The sequence below is a fragment of the Heteronotia binoei genome, chromosome 4 (genome assembly GCF_032191835.1).
Source record: "Heteronotia binoei isolate CCM8104 ecotype False Entrance Well chromosome 4, APGP_CSIRO_Hbin_v1, whole genome shotgun sequence".
Classification (NCBI taxonomy): domain Eukaryota; kingdom Metazoa; phylum Chordata; class Lepidosauria; order Squamata; family Gekkonidae; genus Heteronotia; species Heteronotia binoei.
The window spans coordinates 17,488,798-17,508,209 of NC_083226.1; the positions used below are offsets into that span (position 1 = coordinate 17,488,798).

Consider the following 19,412-nt stretch of genomic DNA (forward strand, 5'->3'; position numbering starts at 1 on the left):
CGTAAGGACCGGCTGGTGGTTCCAGTGGGCCCCTCCCGAAGAAGGACTCCTCTTGCAATTCAAGACTTTATAATATCACAAATGACTTGTGCTACCCCTGTCGTGACCCACTCAGTTCAGCATCACAGTGAAGTTACAGCCCCGGCTAGCAAAGTTACACTGTGGCAGCCCACTCCTCGACCCCGCACTCCCAGGTAAGAGAGATTTTTTTTTTTTTTTAAAGCAGAAAAGCGCAAAATACAGTTCCGATTCAACAAAACGGGAAAGTAATACAGTTTAATGTTGATTTAGGTGATGGGGCAGATTTGTCGTTTCTCCTTTCGGTACATTCCACCCCGCCCCCTCCAAACAAGGAGAAAAAGTCGTAAGATTAAGCTGGCGACGGCCGTACTGATCACTATAAGCTCAAAATGAAAATCGCAAACAAAAAGCATAAACGATACAAAGCGAGAGCTCGGTAAAGGAGCCCGCAGACATTACAATAGGAGGAATATTTTCCGAATCCTTACAACGTTTTTCCAATAAGCCGCTCTCGACCGGCGTCTTATAAGCCTCCCCTTTAAGATGTTAAGAGGGGTGGCCGAGCCTTCAGAACAGCAGGGGGTGGGGCAGTTTTAACCATCCTCTGTTTTAAGAGTACAATCTCAGTAAGCAAGTGGAGTCCGAACCGGCAGAACCGTTTCCGAGAAGCGTCACGTGCCGATCTTCGTCGCCAGTCTTAAAATTGCCTGGCTCCTCTGCCAAGGTTTCTTCCCCCCCCCTCTCTTTCTGCCACTGTGGCGCCAATAAGGAGCAGGAGAAAAATGGGAGATGGTACAGCCAACTTGGAGTCCTCGCCTACAAGAGTCCAAGGAACGCTGCCCCGGCTGGCAACACACACCCCCCACCAAAAAAAAAAAAAAGATCAAAACACTCGGCAAGATGGATCTTCTTGGTTGTCACTGCCCCTCTCGGCATACAACGGAGAAAGCGGCAACTCGAAACACTGCGGATCAGCTGAGAGAGCAATCCACGGAGAGGCAAATGGGGCCGGAGGACTTCTAAGCAACGTTCAGTATTTTAGAGGGCGTCAGCCTCCAGAGATATATATATTTTTAAAGGACGCATGGTTACTAGGAATCTGGATGCAAGGTATTGCTTAAACTTTGCCCGTCAATAAGGAGGATCACACGCACGGGGGTGGGGGGGAACCCTGACTTCTGGAAGACCGACTGAAGGCCCCCTCCCCGCCCCACAACCAGAAATCCACACTCCCCCCAAAAAATAATGCAAAACAGTAGAGCTGTAAAACCCAAACACGCAATTGGACAATCCTCGGGAAGTTACTAATTTGTTGGAGAGGACACAACACACATTAGGAGAAAGGGGGCAGGGGGGGGGGAGAACAGGCCGCTCTTTCCTTATTTGGTGACAAGCAAGTGCACAAAAGTGTTCGCTGGGCTTTTTTGTGTGTGTTCAGTTGTCGGCCTTTTGCACGTCTGTGTTCTGGCCAAGGCAGGGGACCTTGAGGTTTTTCTGCAGCACGTGGGCGTCCGCTGGTTCTATCCTCTTGTAGTAATTCTTCTTTGTCTCGATGATCTCGAAGCCAAACTTTCTGTAGAAGTCAATGGCAGACTCGTTGCTAATCTGGACATGTCTGGGGCAGGAAGAGAAGCCAAGAGAAAAAGGCATTAGTGCAGGGAGGTTAGGCTCATGAGCAACTCATTGTCATCTGCTTCCTTCTCTCTCTCTTGCTTCCTTCTGCATCACAGCTTGCTTTGAGAGGTATGATCAACTACCCAAAAGGTACACAGCAAAGCCTCTATTTTTCTCCACTGGCTGACCAGAACACAAAGCAACTTAGGTACAAAAACACACGATGCCCAGCCGTTTCATGTTTTCCCTTGGGCCTTAGGCTCAAAGCATTGACCATGAAATTTCTATAATGAATGTCAATCAATCAAAAGTAGATTTGCAACTTACGGACACACTTCTGAACAACACCTGAATGCAACACTTGAACTCAAGATTGCTACAGCACAGACACTGACTCCAGATTTTGTTATCAGAAACAGTTAAAACAAAATATTGCAACAATGCTAAGCTTCTAAGCATGATTTATTTTAAGTTTATAAAAAAAGATCTGTAATTATGTTTGTGTCCTTTATAAGGTTTATATCTTTGCTACGTGACATTACATTTTATGACACATATGGCCCGGCCCGACAAGGTCTCATTTATTTCAGATCTGGCCCTCGTAACAAATGAGTTTGACGCCCCTCGATTCGTGTTGCCTGAACTCAGATCTAGTGCTCTTTGAGCAGAAGAAATGCCAGCAGATGGGCCGCATGCTGAAGTCTGTCGAAGCCAACCTGTCAAAGCTTACATTCTGAATAAAACTTTGTTGGTCTTAAAGGTGCAACTTGACTCTTGCTTTGTTCTAAAGCCACCCTCTGTTACTACCAGCTACCAAAGCAGTAGACCTGACCTGAACGGCCCAGACTAGCCTGATTTCGTCAGACCTCTGAAGCTAAGCTGGGTCGACCCTGGTCAGTAGGTGGACGCGAGATCGCCAGGAAGGCTAGGGATGGGACGCAGAGGCAGGCACAGGCAAGCCCCCATAAGAACATAAGAGAAGCCATGTTGGATCAGGCCAATGGCCCATCCAGTCCAACACTCTACTCTGTGTCACACAGTGGCAAAAATTTTTTATATATACACACACACTGGCTAATAGCCACTGATGGACCTGTGCTCCATATTTTTATCTAAACCCCTCTTGAAGGTGGCTATACTTGTGGCCGCCATCACCTCCTGTGGCAGTGAATTCCACATGTTAATCACCCTTTGGGTGAAGAAGACACCTCTGAAGGTGTCTGGCCTTGAAAATCCCATGGGGTTGCCTTAAGCCAGCTGTGACTTGACAGCAAAAAAACCAAACAAATAAAAAACCTAGTCCAGGATATAGATCCAAGTAGGCAGCCGTGTTGGTCTGAAGTAGTAGAACCAAATAGGAGTCGATTGCACCTTTAAGACCAACCAAGTTTTATTCAGAATGTAAGCTTTCGTGTGCTCTCTACACACACTTCATCAGACGAGGAATCCGGTACGGCGAGCAGAGCCACAAATAGCTGGTGGTCAGTGGCTCAGAATGCAAACTAGTATAACTAACAAGAATTTTAAGAGACTATGATTTGGAAGTGTTTAAAAGGGAGTGGAAGAAATTTAGAGGATATATAGAGAAAGCGTGGAAGGTAAAAGGACACTGGACAATTTTTTAATAATGAGTATGAGAAAAGGGAGAAATTGAACTTTGATTGGTTAAGGGTACCTTTATAAGTGAACTCAAGTACATAACTTCGGCGGGAGTCTAGGAACAGAGGGAGGGGGGATTGGAAAATTTCATATGGGTTAGGGATAGTAATGATACAAACAGACATTGTTACCATATGTTATTAGTAAAATTGTTTAAACCCAGAATGCAAACTGGTACAAATTTAAGATCCAAGGACAGTATATTAAATTATCTGGTAGGCAGTGGTTTAGAATGCAAGATGGTACAAATTTAAGATTCAACGACAGAAGAGTAAAACTAACAAATTGGGCAACACCTTTGATCTGAGCAGCATGAGCGTGCAAAAGCAATAGAACAGTCATATGTCAAAATGTGAGAAAGTCTGTTAATGACCATATTGCATTAAGCCTAGGTCAAAAGGAAGGTCGTATCTCAGAAGTTTTAGAAGAATTAGTGGGATGGGAAATCTTCTGAGATAGGGCCCAGGACTTCTCTCTGTCCATTCTGCAACCCCAAAATGGGTGTTCCTGGGGGACAGGGAAACCAGCAAAAAGACCCACCCCCCCTTCTGTGAGCAGGAATCTACTGCTGAATGCAACTTGATGTGCTACGTTTTGACACAATTTACGACGTTCTAGCTCTAAGCAAGTAATTCCGTATATTGACACGCCATGTCAAAACAATGGACACTAAAGCTCCGCAACCCATGACTAATAGCAAGGCTTTTCCCTGTAGAAAAAAGGCCAGCAGGAACTCATTTGCATATCAGGCCACACCCCCTAGTGCCAAGCCAGCCAAAACTGTGTTCCTGTACGCTCCTGCTAAAAAAAAAAACACTAATAGTGAGGAGAATGCCAAGAACCACAGAGCCGGTAACAGGAGCTCGGTGAGGCTGCAGAAATGTGTTCCTTGAACAGCTGCTCCTGCGCTGCATGCAAAAAGGACTTTGGAGACAGAGGTAGTTTGAGAAGGGATCCAGTGGAAGCGTTCAGCTATTCACAGCCAAAAAATTCCAGGCGAGCCCTCGTTCCTCAGCTCCCAATCCTGCAGTGGACCGTCCAAAGAATAAGAGCCATTTCAATCCAATTTGGTGTCGTGGTTAAGCGTGCGGACTCTGATCTGGGAGAACCGGGTTTGATTCCCCACTCCTCCACTTGCAGCTGCTGGGATGGCCTTGGGTCAGCCATCGCTCTCGCAAGAGTTGTCCTTGAAAGGGCAGCTGCTATGAGAGTCCTCTCAGCTCCACCCACCTCACAGGGTGTTGAGGGTGGGGGGAGGAAGGTAAAGGAGATTGTGACAACTCTGAGACTCAGATTCAGAGTATAGGGCAGGATATAAATCCAATATCATCATCTTCTCCATTTCTAGCACCCTTGTCTGCTCCCCATACTGGCTGCACTGATCTTGAAAAACATTTCCTGGAATTTCAATTGACTTAAGGGGTTTATTTGCAACTGTAGGCATATGTGGTGCTTTGACCCGAAACATCTTCAAAGGGATTTACCTAAGACTGGCAGAACAGCCACCTGGTCATGTATTGAATGCAAGAACAGCTCCCAAGTAACCAGGAAAGGAAGTCTTAAAACGGGAGGAAATTTGTGCTTTGACTCAATTAAGATATCATGCAGAGCTCAGCAGACACTGTTCAATGAACACACATGGTAAAAGGCACCCTTAAAAGGATCCAGAAGCAACACCACACAAGAGGGATCGTCATTTGCCAAAAGGTTGCAATATTTGTCTTAGCATTTCATTCAAGCGTTTGCATTGCCCAGTAAAGCCAATTTATACTCTCCCATACTGGGGGAAAAACAAAACAAACCATGGTACTCGAAAACCAGACTTCTTGCACCTGAGATCTCAGCACACCAACCCCGGAGCTACAGCGTCAGCACCTAACGGAATTCAAACAGAACCCTTCTTTGTGGGCTCGTGGTGGCCTTACAAATATCCAGGGACAAAGCCGCAACTGATACTCACAGATAGATATTGTCAAAAGTGCCATCTTTTTCACAGATGTTTAACACATGATTCAACATTTTAGTTCCTGAAAAGGAAAGGAGACAAAGGGTTACCGCCTGAAGTAGATCAATGTCTCCCCCCCCCCCAACATCACCACACATGCTGTGGAATGCGATAGTATGACGTGGAAGCTCAGTGGCTATTTGGGGTTATTTTAAAAATTTCCTGCCGCGGCACCGGAACGGCTAGAAAGGCCTTATGTTTGACAACCCCTGCCCCAGATGTTAGACGTGGGACTGTGCTAAATTGGTTTGTGCTTCTGCTTGCGGATTGCTAGACCAAGCCCTCAATTTAAAGAGACAGCGCCATAAAAATAATCCGACAAGACATACATCGCAATTTGCAATTAACTATTAAATGACAGCCAAAAGAAGGCTCTGCGGCGAACGTTTGGGCCTGGCAAGAATTCCACAGCGTGAACACGCATGCCGATCTTGCAGAACGTCTTCTGTCATGAGGGAGAGACGGATTTTTGATTTGGTTAACCTACGAGCCCCCCCTGCGGTGCCACCCCAGAGTCAGCAGGCAACTGGGCGGGATGGCCTTACCTATCCCCAACCTTCGGTAAGGGGCCAGGCATCCGAGCGTCATGATGTACAGCCTCTTCTGGTTCTGAGAGTGATCCACTCGACAGCACACGGCGCCCACGGCAATGTCATTGAAATAAGCTGGGGGACAAAATGGGAAGGAAGCGCATTCACTTTGACCTCTGATGCGTCTTAACAGCCTTAGGGGCTGGGGCAGATACATGTCAAGCATTGTATATTCACTCTTTGTTGTAGTTGTCAGATCACAGGATTGTTACTAACCCTGAATTAAACCCAGGCACATCAAAGCAGAAAACCCCCCTCCTTTGCTTCTTTCGCTTTTACTAACAAATGCAGGAATGTCCTCTTTGAAGATAAGACCTCCTGGGACTTGTTCCCAGGCCCAGCCAGGCCGGGGCCCAGGATGCGCCAGCCGTAATAGAGATAAGGAGTTTAGCGTGTGAATTTCACACGTGAATGTAGAATTGTTTACAGAACCTTTGATGTGCCGTTTTAAAGCATGTACTCTGATGTTAAAAAGTATCGCTTCCAATACCTAACTCGGCTGAGCCACATGGATTATCAATAAACCAAACTTTGTTTCAAAATCCAAGGACTGGTTATTTTGAAATCTCATGCTTGACAATATAAGGGGTTGGATCCTGTGCAAAATTTCCACTCAAATGCAAGGGAAAAGATGGGGGCGGCTGCTTGCGCTACGTCCAACTTTCTGCCTCTCCCATTTCCCCCGGGGATCTCATGCAACTAATTACTGGGCTCTATAACATACGGGGAGGAAAGCGCTAGATCAGAGGTGTCAAACTTATTTGTTACGAGGGCCGGATGTGGCATAAATGTCACTTTGTCGGGCCATAAAATGTAATGCCAGGTGCCGGAGGTATAAATTTTATAAAGGACACAGGCAAACCCAATTAAAAATATTAATTTTTTTTACTTAAAATACAAACAAAAGCCCCAAGAGACTAGGTTTTCTCAAGGGATACCATAAAAGGGGGGGAGCCCCTTATATTTCCATATATACCAGTTGCTTGAGGGCTGGGTAAGAGACCTGGACATGCCGGTTCCGGCCCCCGGGCCTTATGTTTGACATCCCCTGCCCCAGATGTTAGACGTGGGACTGTGCTAAATTGGTTTGTGCTTCTGCTTGCGGATTGCTAGACCCAAGCCCTCAATTTAAAGAGACAGCGCCATAAGAATAATCCGACAAGACATATATCGCAATTTGCAATTAACTATTAAATGACGGCCACCAAAGCCTCAAACGTGGTGGACATGGGAACTGTTCCCACTGAGGTTATACGCCCCAGACACAGTTTTACTATTTCAGACTGAAGGTGTGGGAGTTCATGTAATGGAAACCTCAAATGGAAGCCTTTCATTTAGCTGGCTGATGCATCGAGAAGGCTGCCTTTCTCTCTCTCTCTCTCTCTTTCTGTGATATCGGCGACAAGCCACGTAACACACAAATGCTGAAAAGCATCCCCACCAAACTGCAAGGACGGTGTGAAACTCAGATCAGGAAATAAAAGTTCAACATTGACTGTAGACAGAACGGTTAAGCAGGACTATGGAAATCTCTAACTGCTCCGGGACAAAGGGATTAGGTGATGAAAGATGCGAAGCAATTATGATCACTGCATTTCAGGGGGCTACGATTACGGAAGCATGCTGGCGCCCCGTAATTTATTATACTGAGAACTGGTTGATGGGTTAATACGGGGACAGTCCATGATTTTTTTATACATAGCCTCTAAACCAGTGTCTTTGTAATCTATCTAGTACTGCTCATGCGGCAAGTGCCTTAAGCGCAAGTTAGAATCAAAAAGTATTTTAAAATGCATTTGCCATCTGCATTTCCTAACATTAAAAATACCAGGTATGCAAAATGCAGGGAAAGTCATTTTACACGGGCAAAATGCAAAGATGTTTTCACACAAAGATCACAGATGAAGGGATTCCTTTTCTCGGATGAGCAAACAGGGGCTAGGGCGTGACGAGCCTGATAAAACTCCTGTTTCTAGGCAGACTTCTTTTTTGGGGGGTCAGATGATTTGGAACGGTGGCTTGACGATGGCTGAACCTGCCTGGATTTGTTCTAAGACAACCTTGTAAATAACTTCCTCAATTAGCTTTGAAGTCATAAATGATGAGTTCAAAGTTATGAGTTCTTACAAGCTGGCAGAAAGCTTATTCTGGGGAACAGCTGACGTCTTCAGTCGATCTCCAAGTCATAAAATGTGACGTCCTAGAACGGGGTGGCCAAACTGAGGCTCAGGAGCCACGTGTGGCTCTTTCACACATTGCGTGGCTCTCAAAGCCCCCACTGCGCCGTCGGCTGGCTTGGAGAAGGCATTTCTCTCTTTAAATCACTTCTCCAAACACCCAAGCCAGCCAGCAGCTTGGAGAATGCATTTAAAGTCAAAGCTCTCTCCCTTCCCGCACCTGTTTGTCTGCCTGCCCACCTACCTTCCTTCCTCCTTCCTTGTGGCTCTCAAACATCTGATGTTCATATCTTGCAGCTCTGAAACATCTGACATTCATTCTATGTGGCTCTTACATTAAGCAAGTTTGGCCACCCCTGGCCTAGAAAGACCTTTGTAAGGGCTTATAGACTAAGGCAGCAGTCCACAACCTTTTTGGCACCAGGGACCGGCTTTCTGGAAGACAATTTTTCCATGGACCGGGGGGGGGGGGGATGGGGGGAGGATGGTTTTGGATTATACAAGTGTGCACTTTTTATTTCTATTAGTTTGGTGTAATGGTTAAGTGTGCAGACTCTTCTCTGGGAGAACCAGGTCTGATTCCCCACTCCTCCACTTGCACCTGCTGGAATGGCCTTGGGTCAGCCATAGCTCTGGCAGAGGTTGTCCTTGAAAGGGCAGCTGCTGTGAGAACCCTCTCCAGCCCCACCCACCTCACAGGGTGTCTGTTGTGGGAAAGGAAGGTAAAGGAGATTGTGAGCCACTCTGAGACTCTGAAATTCGGAGTGATGGGCAGGATATGAATCCAATATCATATTATTATTATTACTACTACATTGTAATATATAATGAAATAATTATACAACGCACGGCCCGGTTGCTAACAGGCCATGGACTGGTACCGGTCCATGGCCCTGGGGTTGAGGACCCCTGGACTAAGAAAAAGCCAGTTTGGTGTAGTGGTTAAGTTTGTGGACTCTTCTCTGGGAGAACAGGGTTTGATTCCCCACTCCTCCACTTGCACCTGCTGGAATGGTCTTGGGTCAGCCTTAGCTCTGGCAGAGGTTGTCCTTGAAAGGGCAGCTGCTGTGAGAGCCCTCTCAGCCCCACCCACCTCACAGGGTGTCTGCTGCGAGGGAAGAAGATAAAGGAGATTGTGAGCCGCTCTGAGTCTCTGATTCAGAGAGAAGGGTGGGGTATAAACCTGCGATTCTCTTCCTTCTTCCTTGTGCAGCTGAGCGACTGTCTGCCTTGAAACCAGAGGCTTTCCCAGACCCTTGCAACAAGCACTTGTGTGCATTCTACAAAAGAAGTATTTTCCATTGGCGTTTGTGCAGCTGAGATCGTGCTCACAGAAGACACCATGTATACAAATTTGATTTAGATACCTTTGCAGAGAGAAACGTTTTGGCGTCTGTGTTTTCGCTCCTGTTGTTCCTTTAACCGTGACAAGCCGTTTACATAGCACTGTAGATCGGCAGTTGAGCAGGCCAAGCCCAGGAGGCGGGCACCGCTGTCGAAGCAGAGACCTGACTCACCTTTTACTAGGAAATGGGAAGCTGCTTTCTGGATCGGTTGGTGTTTCTAAACAGCCATCAAGTGCAGCTGAAAGTAGAGGGCGATACAGGAATCCCCTTGCCTGGTTGTGAAGGCATGGGAGCTAACACTGCTTTAACAGTAGGATCTGGAACCATGGCAAGGGGGATGGGGACAAGAGGTTAAGCAACAGCCTCCTAAGCCAGGGGTGGCCAATGGCAGCTCTCCAGATGTTTTTTGCCTACAACTCCCACCAGCCCCAGCCATTGGCCATGCTGGCGGGGGCTGATGGGAGTTGTAGGCAAAAAAAAAAAAACATCGGGAGAGCTACCGTTGGTCACCCCTGCCCTAAGCAATTATGCGTGGTTTGCATGCTTAAAATTAATGGTAACTGCATTGTTAGTCAGAGAGGTTTGAGTTCAAACACTGCGCAAAACCGTGGTTTAATTCAACTGTGGTTGGGGTACGTTTGAAGGCAGGCCGCTCCACTGAGAGCTAGCACGGTGTAGTGGTTAAGAGCAGTGATCTGGAGAACTGGGTTTGATCCCCACTCCGCCACAGAAGGCCTGCTGGGTGACCCTTGGGCTAGAAATAATTCTCTTTGAACTCTCCCAGCCCCACCTACCTCTCAAGGTGCCTGTTGTGCAGAGGAAGGGAAAGGTGAAAGAAAAGCAGGGTATAAAAACAAACTTTTCTTGAGACCCAGTTTAACGTAGTGGTTAAGTGTGCGGACTCTTATCTGGGAGAACCGGGTTTGATTCCCCACTCCTCCACTTGTAGCTGCTGGAATGGCCTTGGGTCAGGCATAGCTCTGGCAGTTGTCCTTGAAAGGGCAGCTGCTGTATGAGCTCTTTCAGTTCCACCTACCTCACAGGGTGTCTGTTGTGTGTGTGTGTGTGGGGGGGAGGTAAAGGAAATTGAGACTGCTCTGGGACTCTGAGATTCAGCGTATAGGGCGGAATATAAATCCAATATCATCTTCTTCCGCTAACTATTATAAGTCAGGGCAATGGTACTTACTCTGCGCCTTGCAGAGACCCACTTCCCACCAGCCCAAAGAGCAACATTTACTTCCCTCCCTGGTATGAGGGCTGTACCTTAAAGAGACTTCACCCCTAACTCTGGCAGCAGCTGTTTCAAGGTGAGAACCATCTGCCAACCTCACTCCCCACAGGGTAAGGATCTTGCTCAATGAAACACAGGAGAAGCACCACCTAGGGGGATTCTGCTCAGAAGAGCTGCTGTTGCCATTAAGGAGAAGAAGAAGATGAAGTTGATATTGGATTTATATCCCGCCCTCCACTCCGAAGAGTCTCAGAGCGGCTCACAATCTCCTTTACCTTCCTCCCCCACAACAGACACCCTGTGAGGTGGGTGGGGCTGGAGAGGGCTCTCACAGCAGCTGCCCTTTCAAGGACAACCTCTGCCAGAGCTATGGCTGACCCAAGGCCATGCTAGCAGGTGCAAGTGGAGGAGTGGGGAATCAAACCCGGTTCTCCCAGATAAGAGTCCGCACACTTAACCACTACACCAAACTGGCTCTAGTGAGCATTACCAAGCTATGCTGTTAAGCCAAGGTCTGCTTTACTGACCAGTTAACTGCCAGCAGGGTTTTGTACGGGAGCCCCATGGCTCAGAGTGGTAAAGTTGCAGTACTGCAGTCCAAGCTCTGTGCTAACAACCTGAGTTCGATCCCGGCAGAAGCTGGGTTCAGGTAGCCGGCTCAAGGTTGACTCAGCCTTCCATCCTTCCGAGGCTGGTAAAGGGGGAAAAGTGGAGATGACTGAGGAAGGCGACGGCAAACCGCCCTGTAAAAAAGTTTGCCGTGAAAACGTCGTGATGCGACGCAATCCCAGAGTCGGAAATGACTGGCGTTTGCACAGAGGACTACTTTTACCTTCACTTTTAGGGTTCTGTACAGTTTTGTGTACTAGCATAGGCATCCTAGCTTGTTCCCTGACAAAGCTGTTCCAGGGTGCAGAGACAAGGCTATTAGGCAAAGCAAACCAGGTTTTCAGTAACTGTCTGTGAGACGAGCCCTGGTTTCACCAGCTAACCATAATCAAAATGCCCCATTGCTCTGTGTAGCATCAGGACCAAGCCACCGTTTGGGAGGAAAAGCCTCACGTCATTTGGGGTAATTAAGGCTTCCAGAAACATCGGCGCTTGCAGGAACAGCAAGTTGTTTTGGATCAGGCGGAAATGCCAAGAAGAACAAAGGCAGGCAGGCAATGAGTCCACCCTCCCGAGCCAAGATCGAGATCTCATACCCAGCTTGGCGAGCTCGCCGACTTCTAGCACATCCTTGTAGAACTTGTCGTTGTAGCTGACGGGAAAGATGACCTGGTTTAACCGCTTCAGCTGCTTAATGTTGTGTGGCGTCACGTCGCCCAGCTCGATCCGGCTACTGGAACAAAACAAAACGCGCTCAATACCTCTAGGAATCTCAGGCTTGTAGGAAGCCGCAGCAGATGTCAAGGGAAGCGGCCCAACTGCGAGCCTCGGAGCGGGGCTGCAGAATCCCACTTCGAGAGGGTGGGTGAACCCTGAGGACTCAAAATCTGTTCTTCAGGGAACGAGACTGAATTGCTTGCGTTTCACAGAGCTGGGGGAGATCCCGATTGTCATCTAGCCCAAGCTCCTGCACAACTCAGGACATTCACAGCTATTTCCTTCCTCCCGCTCCCCACAGTGACCCCCTGTTCTAAGCCCAGAGGAAGGCAAAAAAGCTTCCAGGATCCCTGCGCCAATCGGGCTGCAGGGAAATCATCTTTTGATCCCAACGTGGCGAACAGAATTACCCTGGGCATATAAGAAAGGGCCAGAAGATCCAACTGCTGGCTCATCGCGTTTGCCTTCCCTCTCTTGAACTGCCTAAATTCACAGTGAGTCACAGAATCAGCATCGCTGTCACGTGGCCATATAGCATCTGCTTAAACACCTCCCCAAAAGAGAGAAGACCCCGCTAACTCTCTTCGGCAGCGGAACCACTCCGCCAGGAAGTTCTTCCTAATGTTTAGCCAAAAACTCTTTTAATTTGAAACTGTTGGTTCTGGTCTGATCTTTCAGGACAGCAGCTGAAAATGAAATCAGAATCACTACTACCATATTAAGGGGGTGGGAGGAGAGAGGCAGGTATTCACTTCACCAGTGACATGGCTAGGTAAGAAGCCGAAGGCCCCACTTCCACCCTTCCCAACAGAGGGAAGTAGGAGAAGCTGCAGAGAGAGAATGCTCTTTATGCCAGGGGTGTCAAACATTCAGCCTGGGGGCCAAATCAGGCCCCTGAAGGGTTCCTATCAGGCCCCCAAGCAACTGGCTGTCATCTGCTTCCTTTTCCCTCTGTCTTGCTTCCTTCTGCCTAACAGCTTGCTCTGCAAGGCTCCCTCAATCACACAGGAGTTACAGAGCAAAGCCTCGATCGTCTGCACTGGCTGAGGCCCCCTTCTTGAGAGGAAGGGGGGGGGAAGAATAGCTTGCTTTGCCACGCTCTCTCAATCACACAGCAGAGCTACTGAGCCAAGCCCCTCTTCCTTCTATTGGCTGAAGCTCTTCCGGTCCCCTGGGGAATGAAGGAAAGACTCAGAGCTTCCTTTGCCAAGTTCCCTGGATCTCATGGGAGAAATACAAAGAAAGCCCCTTTAAGACCAACTAGTGCTAATGCTTTAGGCATGTTTTAAGCTTTTTTAAAAAAAAAAATCTTTAGTCGTGTTTGTGTCCTTTATAAAGTTTATATCTCTGCAACCTAATCTTAAATAGGTACACACATGGCCCAGCCCGAAAAGGTCTCATTTATGTCAGATTTGGCCCTCATAACAAATGAGTTCAACACCCCTAGTTTATGCCTACTCTAAGGCCATGGAGATATGAAAACAGGACTCCAGGATTCAGGAGAATTTGGGGAATGGAGGCCTCAGCGGTGACCCCCAACTAATACATGGCCAGCAAAGCAAGCTCAAGTAGGCTGACCCCTGCAAAGTGACCCCTGGGTTGACAGCTGAGAAAGAAATAAATTAGGGCCTTGAAGTGACAGGAAGAAACCTAAGCCAGGCTGGAGACCTGAAAACTTGGGCCGCAGGAAAGGAGTTCTCGAGTTCAAATGACAAGGCTTCGGTCTTCACAGGCTGCTCCCTGCAGAGACATCTCGATGGAACAGATGTTGAAATAAATATAAAGTACTTAAGGCATACGGAGATCTAAATTTAGGAAACTGGGCCTTGAGGATTTGGAGAGGGATCGTCAAAGCTCGCGTTTAAAAGCAACTCATGGAGGAGGAGAATTTCAGTGTGCTATATCCAGGGGTGTCAAACATGCAGCCTGGGGGCCGAATCAGGCCCCCAGAAGGCTCCTATCAGGCCCCCAAGCAACTGGCTGTTGTGTGCTTCCTTCTCCCTCTCTTTTGCTTCCTTCTGCATCTCAGCTTGCTTTGCAAAGTTTGTTCAATCGCACAGGAGCTACAGAGCAAACCTTGATTTTCTCTATTGGCTGAAGCTCCTCCCTATCCCGGTCCCCTAGCGAAAGAGGGAAAGAACCAGCTTCCTTCGCCCAGTTCCTTAGATACCATGGGAGAAATACAAAGAAAGCACCTTTAAGACCAACAAGCGCTAATGTTTTAACCATGTTTTAAGTTTGTTTGCTTCAAATCTTTAGTCGTGTTTGTCTATGTCCTTTAAAAAGTTTATCTCTCTGCTACCTAATCTCAAATAGGTTCACACATGGCCCAGCCCGACAAGGCCTCATTTATGTCAGATCCAGTCCTCATGATTTCGACACCCCTGATATACACTTTCTGCAGCCTAAACTGGCACCTCGACATAATACTCCATCTCTGTACTGCTGGAGTGGAAAGCACTGGAGGAAAACTGCAAACCTGAAGAGTGCATGAAGGCTTCCAGAGCGGGGGTGTCAAACATGCGTCCCAGAGGCCGAATTAGGCCCCCGAGCAACTGGCTCGTCTGTTTCCTTCTCCTTCTCTCTAGCTTCCTTCTGCACAACAGCTAGCTTTGCCAGGCTTGCTCAATTGCAAGGAGCTACAGAGCAAAACCTCTATTTTCTCCATTAACTGAGTTTCCTCCCTTGCGGAGGAAGGGAGAAGAAATAGCTTGCTTTGCCAGGCTCTCTCAATTGCACAGCAGAGCTACTGAGCCAAGCCTCTCTTCCTTCTATTAGCTGAGGCTCCCCCCCGCCACACAAAGCTCCCTGGAGAAGAAAGGAAAGACTCAGAGCTTCCTTTGCCAAGTTCCCTGGATCTCATGGGAGAAATACAAAGAAAGCACCTTCTTGACCAACAGGGGCTAATGTTTTAAGCATGTTTTCAGCTTTCTTTAAAAAATAAATAAATCTTTAGTCATGTTTGTCTGTGTCCTTTAAAAAGTTTATATCTCTGCTACCTCATCTTAAATAGGTACACGCATGGCTTGGCCCGACATGGCCTGGCCTTGCCCCCAAAAAGGTCTCATTTGTGTCAGATCCGGCACTGAGGAGTTTGACACCCCTGTTCTAGACTTCACAGGCTTCCCACGATTACTGCAAGAAGGATGCCATAGGGGCCCATTTTAAATAGGAGTATCAAGAGGGCCTGGGAGAGGAGACAAGAGGGCGTGGAGAAAGCACATGCTTTGCATGGCCCAGGTTCAGTCCCCCAAAGAGGAGTCTCGCTTGGGCAGCTGTTCCAGGAAAGAGACCTTAGGACTAATACGGGGGGTAGATGGTCTGACTTGGTATGGCAGCTTCCTTGGCTCACATGGTACCCAACAGATAGATCCGGGTGGGCAGCCGTGTTGGTCTGAAGCGGCAGAACAAAGCAAGAGTCCAGTTGCACCTTTAAGACCAACAAAGTCTTATTCAGAATGTCAGCTTTCGTGTGCTAGGAGCACACTTCGTCAGACGATAGGATGGAACGGCAAGCAGTCCTAAATACAGAGAAAGTGCGCAGCGAGTTAGTATGCAGAGTCATGGAAATGTTTTTTTTAGCAGATTAAGAGAGTTTAAAATGGGTTTAGTACGTGGACCTCAATCTGCTATTCCAACTTAATTACCCTTTGCTGTTGTTTCAGCCCAGTTAACATGAATTAACAAACCCCAAACCCCAACTTGTGACTCTATTAATCTGCTAAAAAACATTTCCATGACTCTGCATACTAACTCACTGCCCACTTTCTCTATATCTAGGATTGCTTGCCATTCCATGCTATCGTCTGATGAAGTGTGCCTCTAGCACACGAAAGCTTACATTCTGAATAAAACTTCATTGGCTTTAAAGGTACAACTGGACTCTTGCTTTATGGCCAAAGGTAGCTCACCAGATTTTTTCTTTGCCTACAACTCCCATCAGCCCCAGCCAGCATGGCCAATGGCTGGGGCTGATGGGAGTTGTAGGCAAAAAAAACATCTGGAGAGCTACCGTTGGCCACCCCCTGCTTTATGGTACCCAATGGCACAGGACGAACCAGAAAGTCTACAGCCACGAGCAGCAGCAAGCGCAACAAAACAAAGGAGGTTGTCTTCTTCAAGACGTTTCACCCGCGGTAGCTAGACTGGTGTTTATACGCACGGGCGAGTAAGACAAAGCACCCAAACACCTGCCACCTCACCCTTGAACAAAGTTCTCCAACAGCACAAAACACAGGGTGTTAGCATCTTTAAGGCAGAGTTGCATGCACCCTGGTTCATGGATGCTCTTCAAAACCACTGTTGACAACGCAACATACCAGAAAATCAGCCCCAAACTCAAATCCCATGCTTGGGTTTAGAGGAAGAACTGCAGATTTATACTCCGCCCTTCTCTCTGAATCAGAGACTCAGAGCGGCTGACTATCTCCTATATCTTCTCCCCCCCCAAAAAAACAGACACCCTGTGAGGTGGGTGGGGCTGAAAGGGCTCTCACAGCAGCTGCCCTTTCAAGGACAGCCTCTGCCAGAGCTGTGGCTGACCCAAGGCCATTCCAGCAGCTGCAAGTGGAGGAGTGGGGAATCAAACCCGGTTCTCCCAGATAAGAGTCCACGCACTTCACCACTACACCAAACTGGCTCTTAGGAGACAGACACCATGTGACATGGGTGGGGCTGAGGGAGCTCTCCCAGCAGCTGACCTTTCAAAGACAGCTCTGCGAGAGCTGTGGCTGACCCAAGGCCATTCCAGCAAGTGCAAGTGGAGGAGTGGGGAATCAAACCCGGTTCTCCCTGATAAGAGTCCACGTACTTAACCACTACACCAAACTGGCTCTCCTGAATAACTGGCTTTATTCAGTACCTTTTTATTGTGAAGCAGGTTCAGCTGACAGAAAAGGAACCGGCCCAATAAGTGTCATGGAAATCAGGGGTCTGAATCCGGGACGAGGGAGGGAGCTATCCCAGGCTAACACCAATACAACATATTGACTCCTCCTGTCTCTAACAGAGTGAGCCAGAGCAGCCCTGCCAACCCTTTTGCCGAAAGAGGCAGAGTAGCCTCACTGCCCCTTTTGCCCGCCTGGAACCTGGGCGGGTTAAAGAGGCAGTACGGCCGAGCTCCGAAGCGCCACCTCTTTCATCTACCCCAGTCCCAGGTGTGTGGAAGGGGCGTCGCGGCAGCAACCTTTGCCTACCCCTCATTTAAAGACCCCCATGGAGGGGCAGGGGGGCAGCCTGGGGAGGCAAAACCCCCAGCATACAACCCCCCCTCACTGGTCCATGGAAAAATTCTTCCACAAAACCGGTCCCTGGTCCCAAAAATGTTGGGAACCGCTGCCTAACCCTTTCCTACCAATATGCCCTGATCCGGACAGCCCAGGCTATCAGAACTTGGAAGCTAAGCAAGGTCAACCCCGGTCAGTATTTGGATGGGCAACCTCCAAGGAATACTAGGAGCATGACGCAGAGGCAGGCAAGGGCAAACCGCCTCTGAAACGTCTCTTGCCTTACAAACAGGTCCAGCTTGCTACCTACTGGCGCGTAACACTAAAAGAGCTTGTGCCTACTGAAAACGCAGTAAGGTTTTCCTCCTTGGCGTCAAATTGTAAAAATTACAGAACAGCAAGGCTCTCGAAGAAGCAGCTTTTAATGCAAAATGGGATCTGCAGTTGACAGGCACACAGGAATACTTCTTCTTCAGAAGTTCTACTTCCCTTTGGAGCCTCGTCATTCAAGAGGAGTGTTGGATTCCACACAGAATGTTTGGATAAGTGTTAAGACTTTTTTTTTTGAATGTGGACTTCATGAACAGAAGGACTGCTGTTTTCTGCAGTGGAACCACCCCGCGTGTGAGAGAGATTTTTTTTTTACTGTAAAGGTGGTATCTCAGAATGTTCTGTTAATTGACACAGAATCTATAAATTGTTGTTATATATTTATTTCTTGTGCCCAGTATTGGCATTTTGACAATCAAGTCTAGCTCACTACCTATCGGCGCATAATGCTAAAAGAGCTAGAACTTCTGGCTGCCAGACAATCTTAGGATCCCCTGGCTGTACTACACACACTGCCATACAATAATAATTATTAATTATTCTCCCTACCGATAGAGGACTGGTTGCATTGACAAAGGCTCAGCTTAGCTAGCATTCGTCATTGTCAGGTCATGAATGCCGCCCGCCTCAATAAGGCAGAATAGGGTGAGAGAGAGAAAAAGTTACAGAGATTTTCGGCACAGTCCTAACACCGCTTTCCTGGGACTAAGTCCCATTGAACAGTGCCTTGTAGAATTTTGAGTAGATCTCCTTAGGACTGCTCTCAATTGTAAGACTGGAAGACAGTGCGCCGGCAGGGATATCAGAGCTACTAAAAACTTACATTTCCCATTTTTATTAGTATGCATTTATAGGATATTGTCTGTATTTCTGTATATTTTTTTTTACTTCCAGCTTTATTTACATTTGCTTGGAGGGCATGTCTACTTGGTAGAGAACGATGCACGATTCGAAGATTTGTGGAGTCTTCAATATAAAATGGGGATAACAGTAAAACACCTATAATACCAATAGAACCAGCCAGATCTTAAAGTATTAATGTATCTAAATCATTCCACCCATCTGTTCATAAAATCATCAACCAAGTTATTTCAGGAGATACATTCAATCATTTATTACATTTACATAACTACATTTCACAGAGTGGCTTCGGGCTTAGCTGCCAAGGGACCCATTTATTTATTTGCTTCATATATATCCCAACGTTCACCCTAATGGGTGAACATCGTTTACATCGTTTCTCCAGAGCCAGTTTGCTGTAGTAGTTAAGTGCAGAGACCCTTATTTGGGAGAACTGGGTTTGATTCCCCACCCCTCCACCTGCTGGAATGGCCTTAGGTTACCCATAGCTCTTACAGGGGTTGTTCTTGAAAGGGCAGCTGCTGTGAGAGCCCTCTCAGCCCCACCTACCTCACAGGGTGTCTGTTGTGGGGGGAGAAGATATAGACAGGGGTGGCCAATGGTAGCTCTCCAGATGTTTTTTGCCTACAACTCCCATCAGCCCCAGCCAGCATAGCCAATGGCTGGGGCTGATGGGAATTGTAGGCAAAAACATCTGTTGAGCTACCTATGGCCACCCCTGACATAGGAGATTGTGAGCTGCTCTGAGTCTCTGATCCAGAGAGAAGGGCGGGGTATAAGTCTGCAGTCTTCTTCTTCTCCCTCACAACAACCCTGTGAGACAGCATAGGCTGAATGCATGCGACTGACCCACAGTCACTCAGAAAAAAACTCCATAGCGCAGTAAGGGCTTTGAGCATGGGGCCTTCAGAAGCCTAGTCAGGCAATCTAACCAATATAACCACACTGACTACAAAAAGTCTTCCCCGCAAGCAATTAAAACCTTAATAAGCAGACTGCGTTGGACCCAAATTCCCTTGTTTTG

The 19,412-nt window shown here is 47.6% G+C and overlaps 1 protein-coding gene across 2 annotated transcripts in view; it reads right to left on the bottom strand.

Annotated features, from left to right (window-relative positions):
* Positions 1 to 261: 261 nt before the first annotated feature.
* Positions 262 to 19,412, bottom strand: part of NAA50 (N-alpha-acetyltransferase 50, NatE catalytic subunit) — a 28,588-nt gene continuing 9,437 nt past the window's right edge. Inside the window, exons 2-5 of one of the 2 annotated variants that reach the window (XM_060236851.1) lie at positions 11,852 to 11,988; positions 5,845 to 5,964; positions 5,255 to 5,321; positions 262 to 1,636 (exon numbers count right to left, since the gene is read on the bottom strand). In XM_060236851.1, coding sequence (XP_060092834.1) covers positions 1,456 to 1,636; positions 5,255 to 5,321; positions 5,845 to 5,964; positions 11,852 to 11,988 — 505 coding nt within the window. In that variant the 3' untranslated portion in view covers positions 262 to 1,455. The remainder of the gene's footprint in view (positions 1,637 to 5,254; positions 5,322 to 5,844; positions 5,965 to 11,851; positions 11,989 to 19,412) is intronic. The other variant, XM_060236852.1, reaches the window with a different exon arrangement.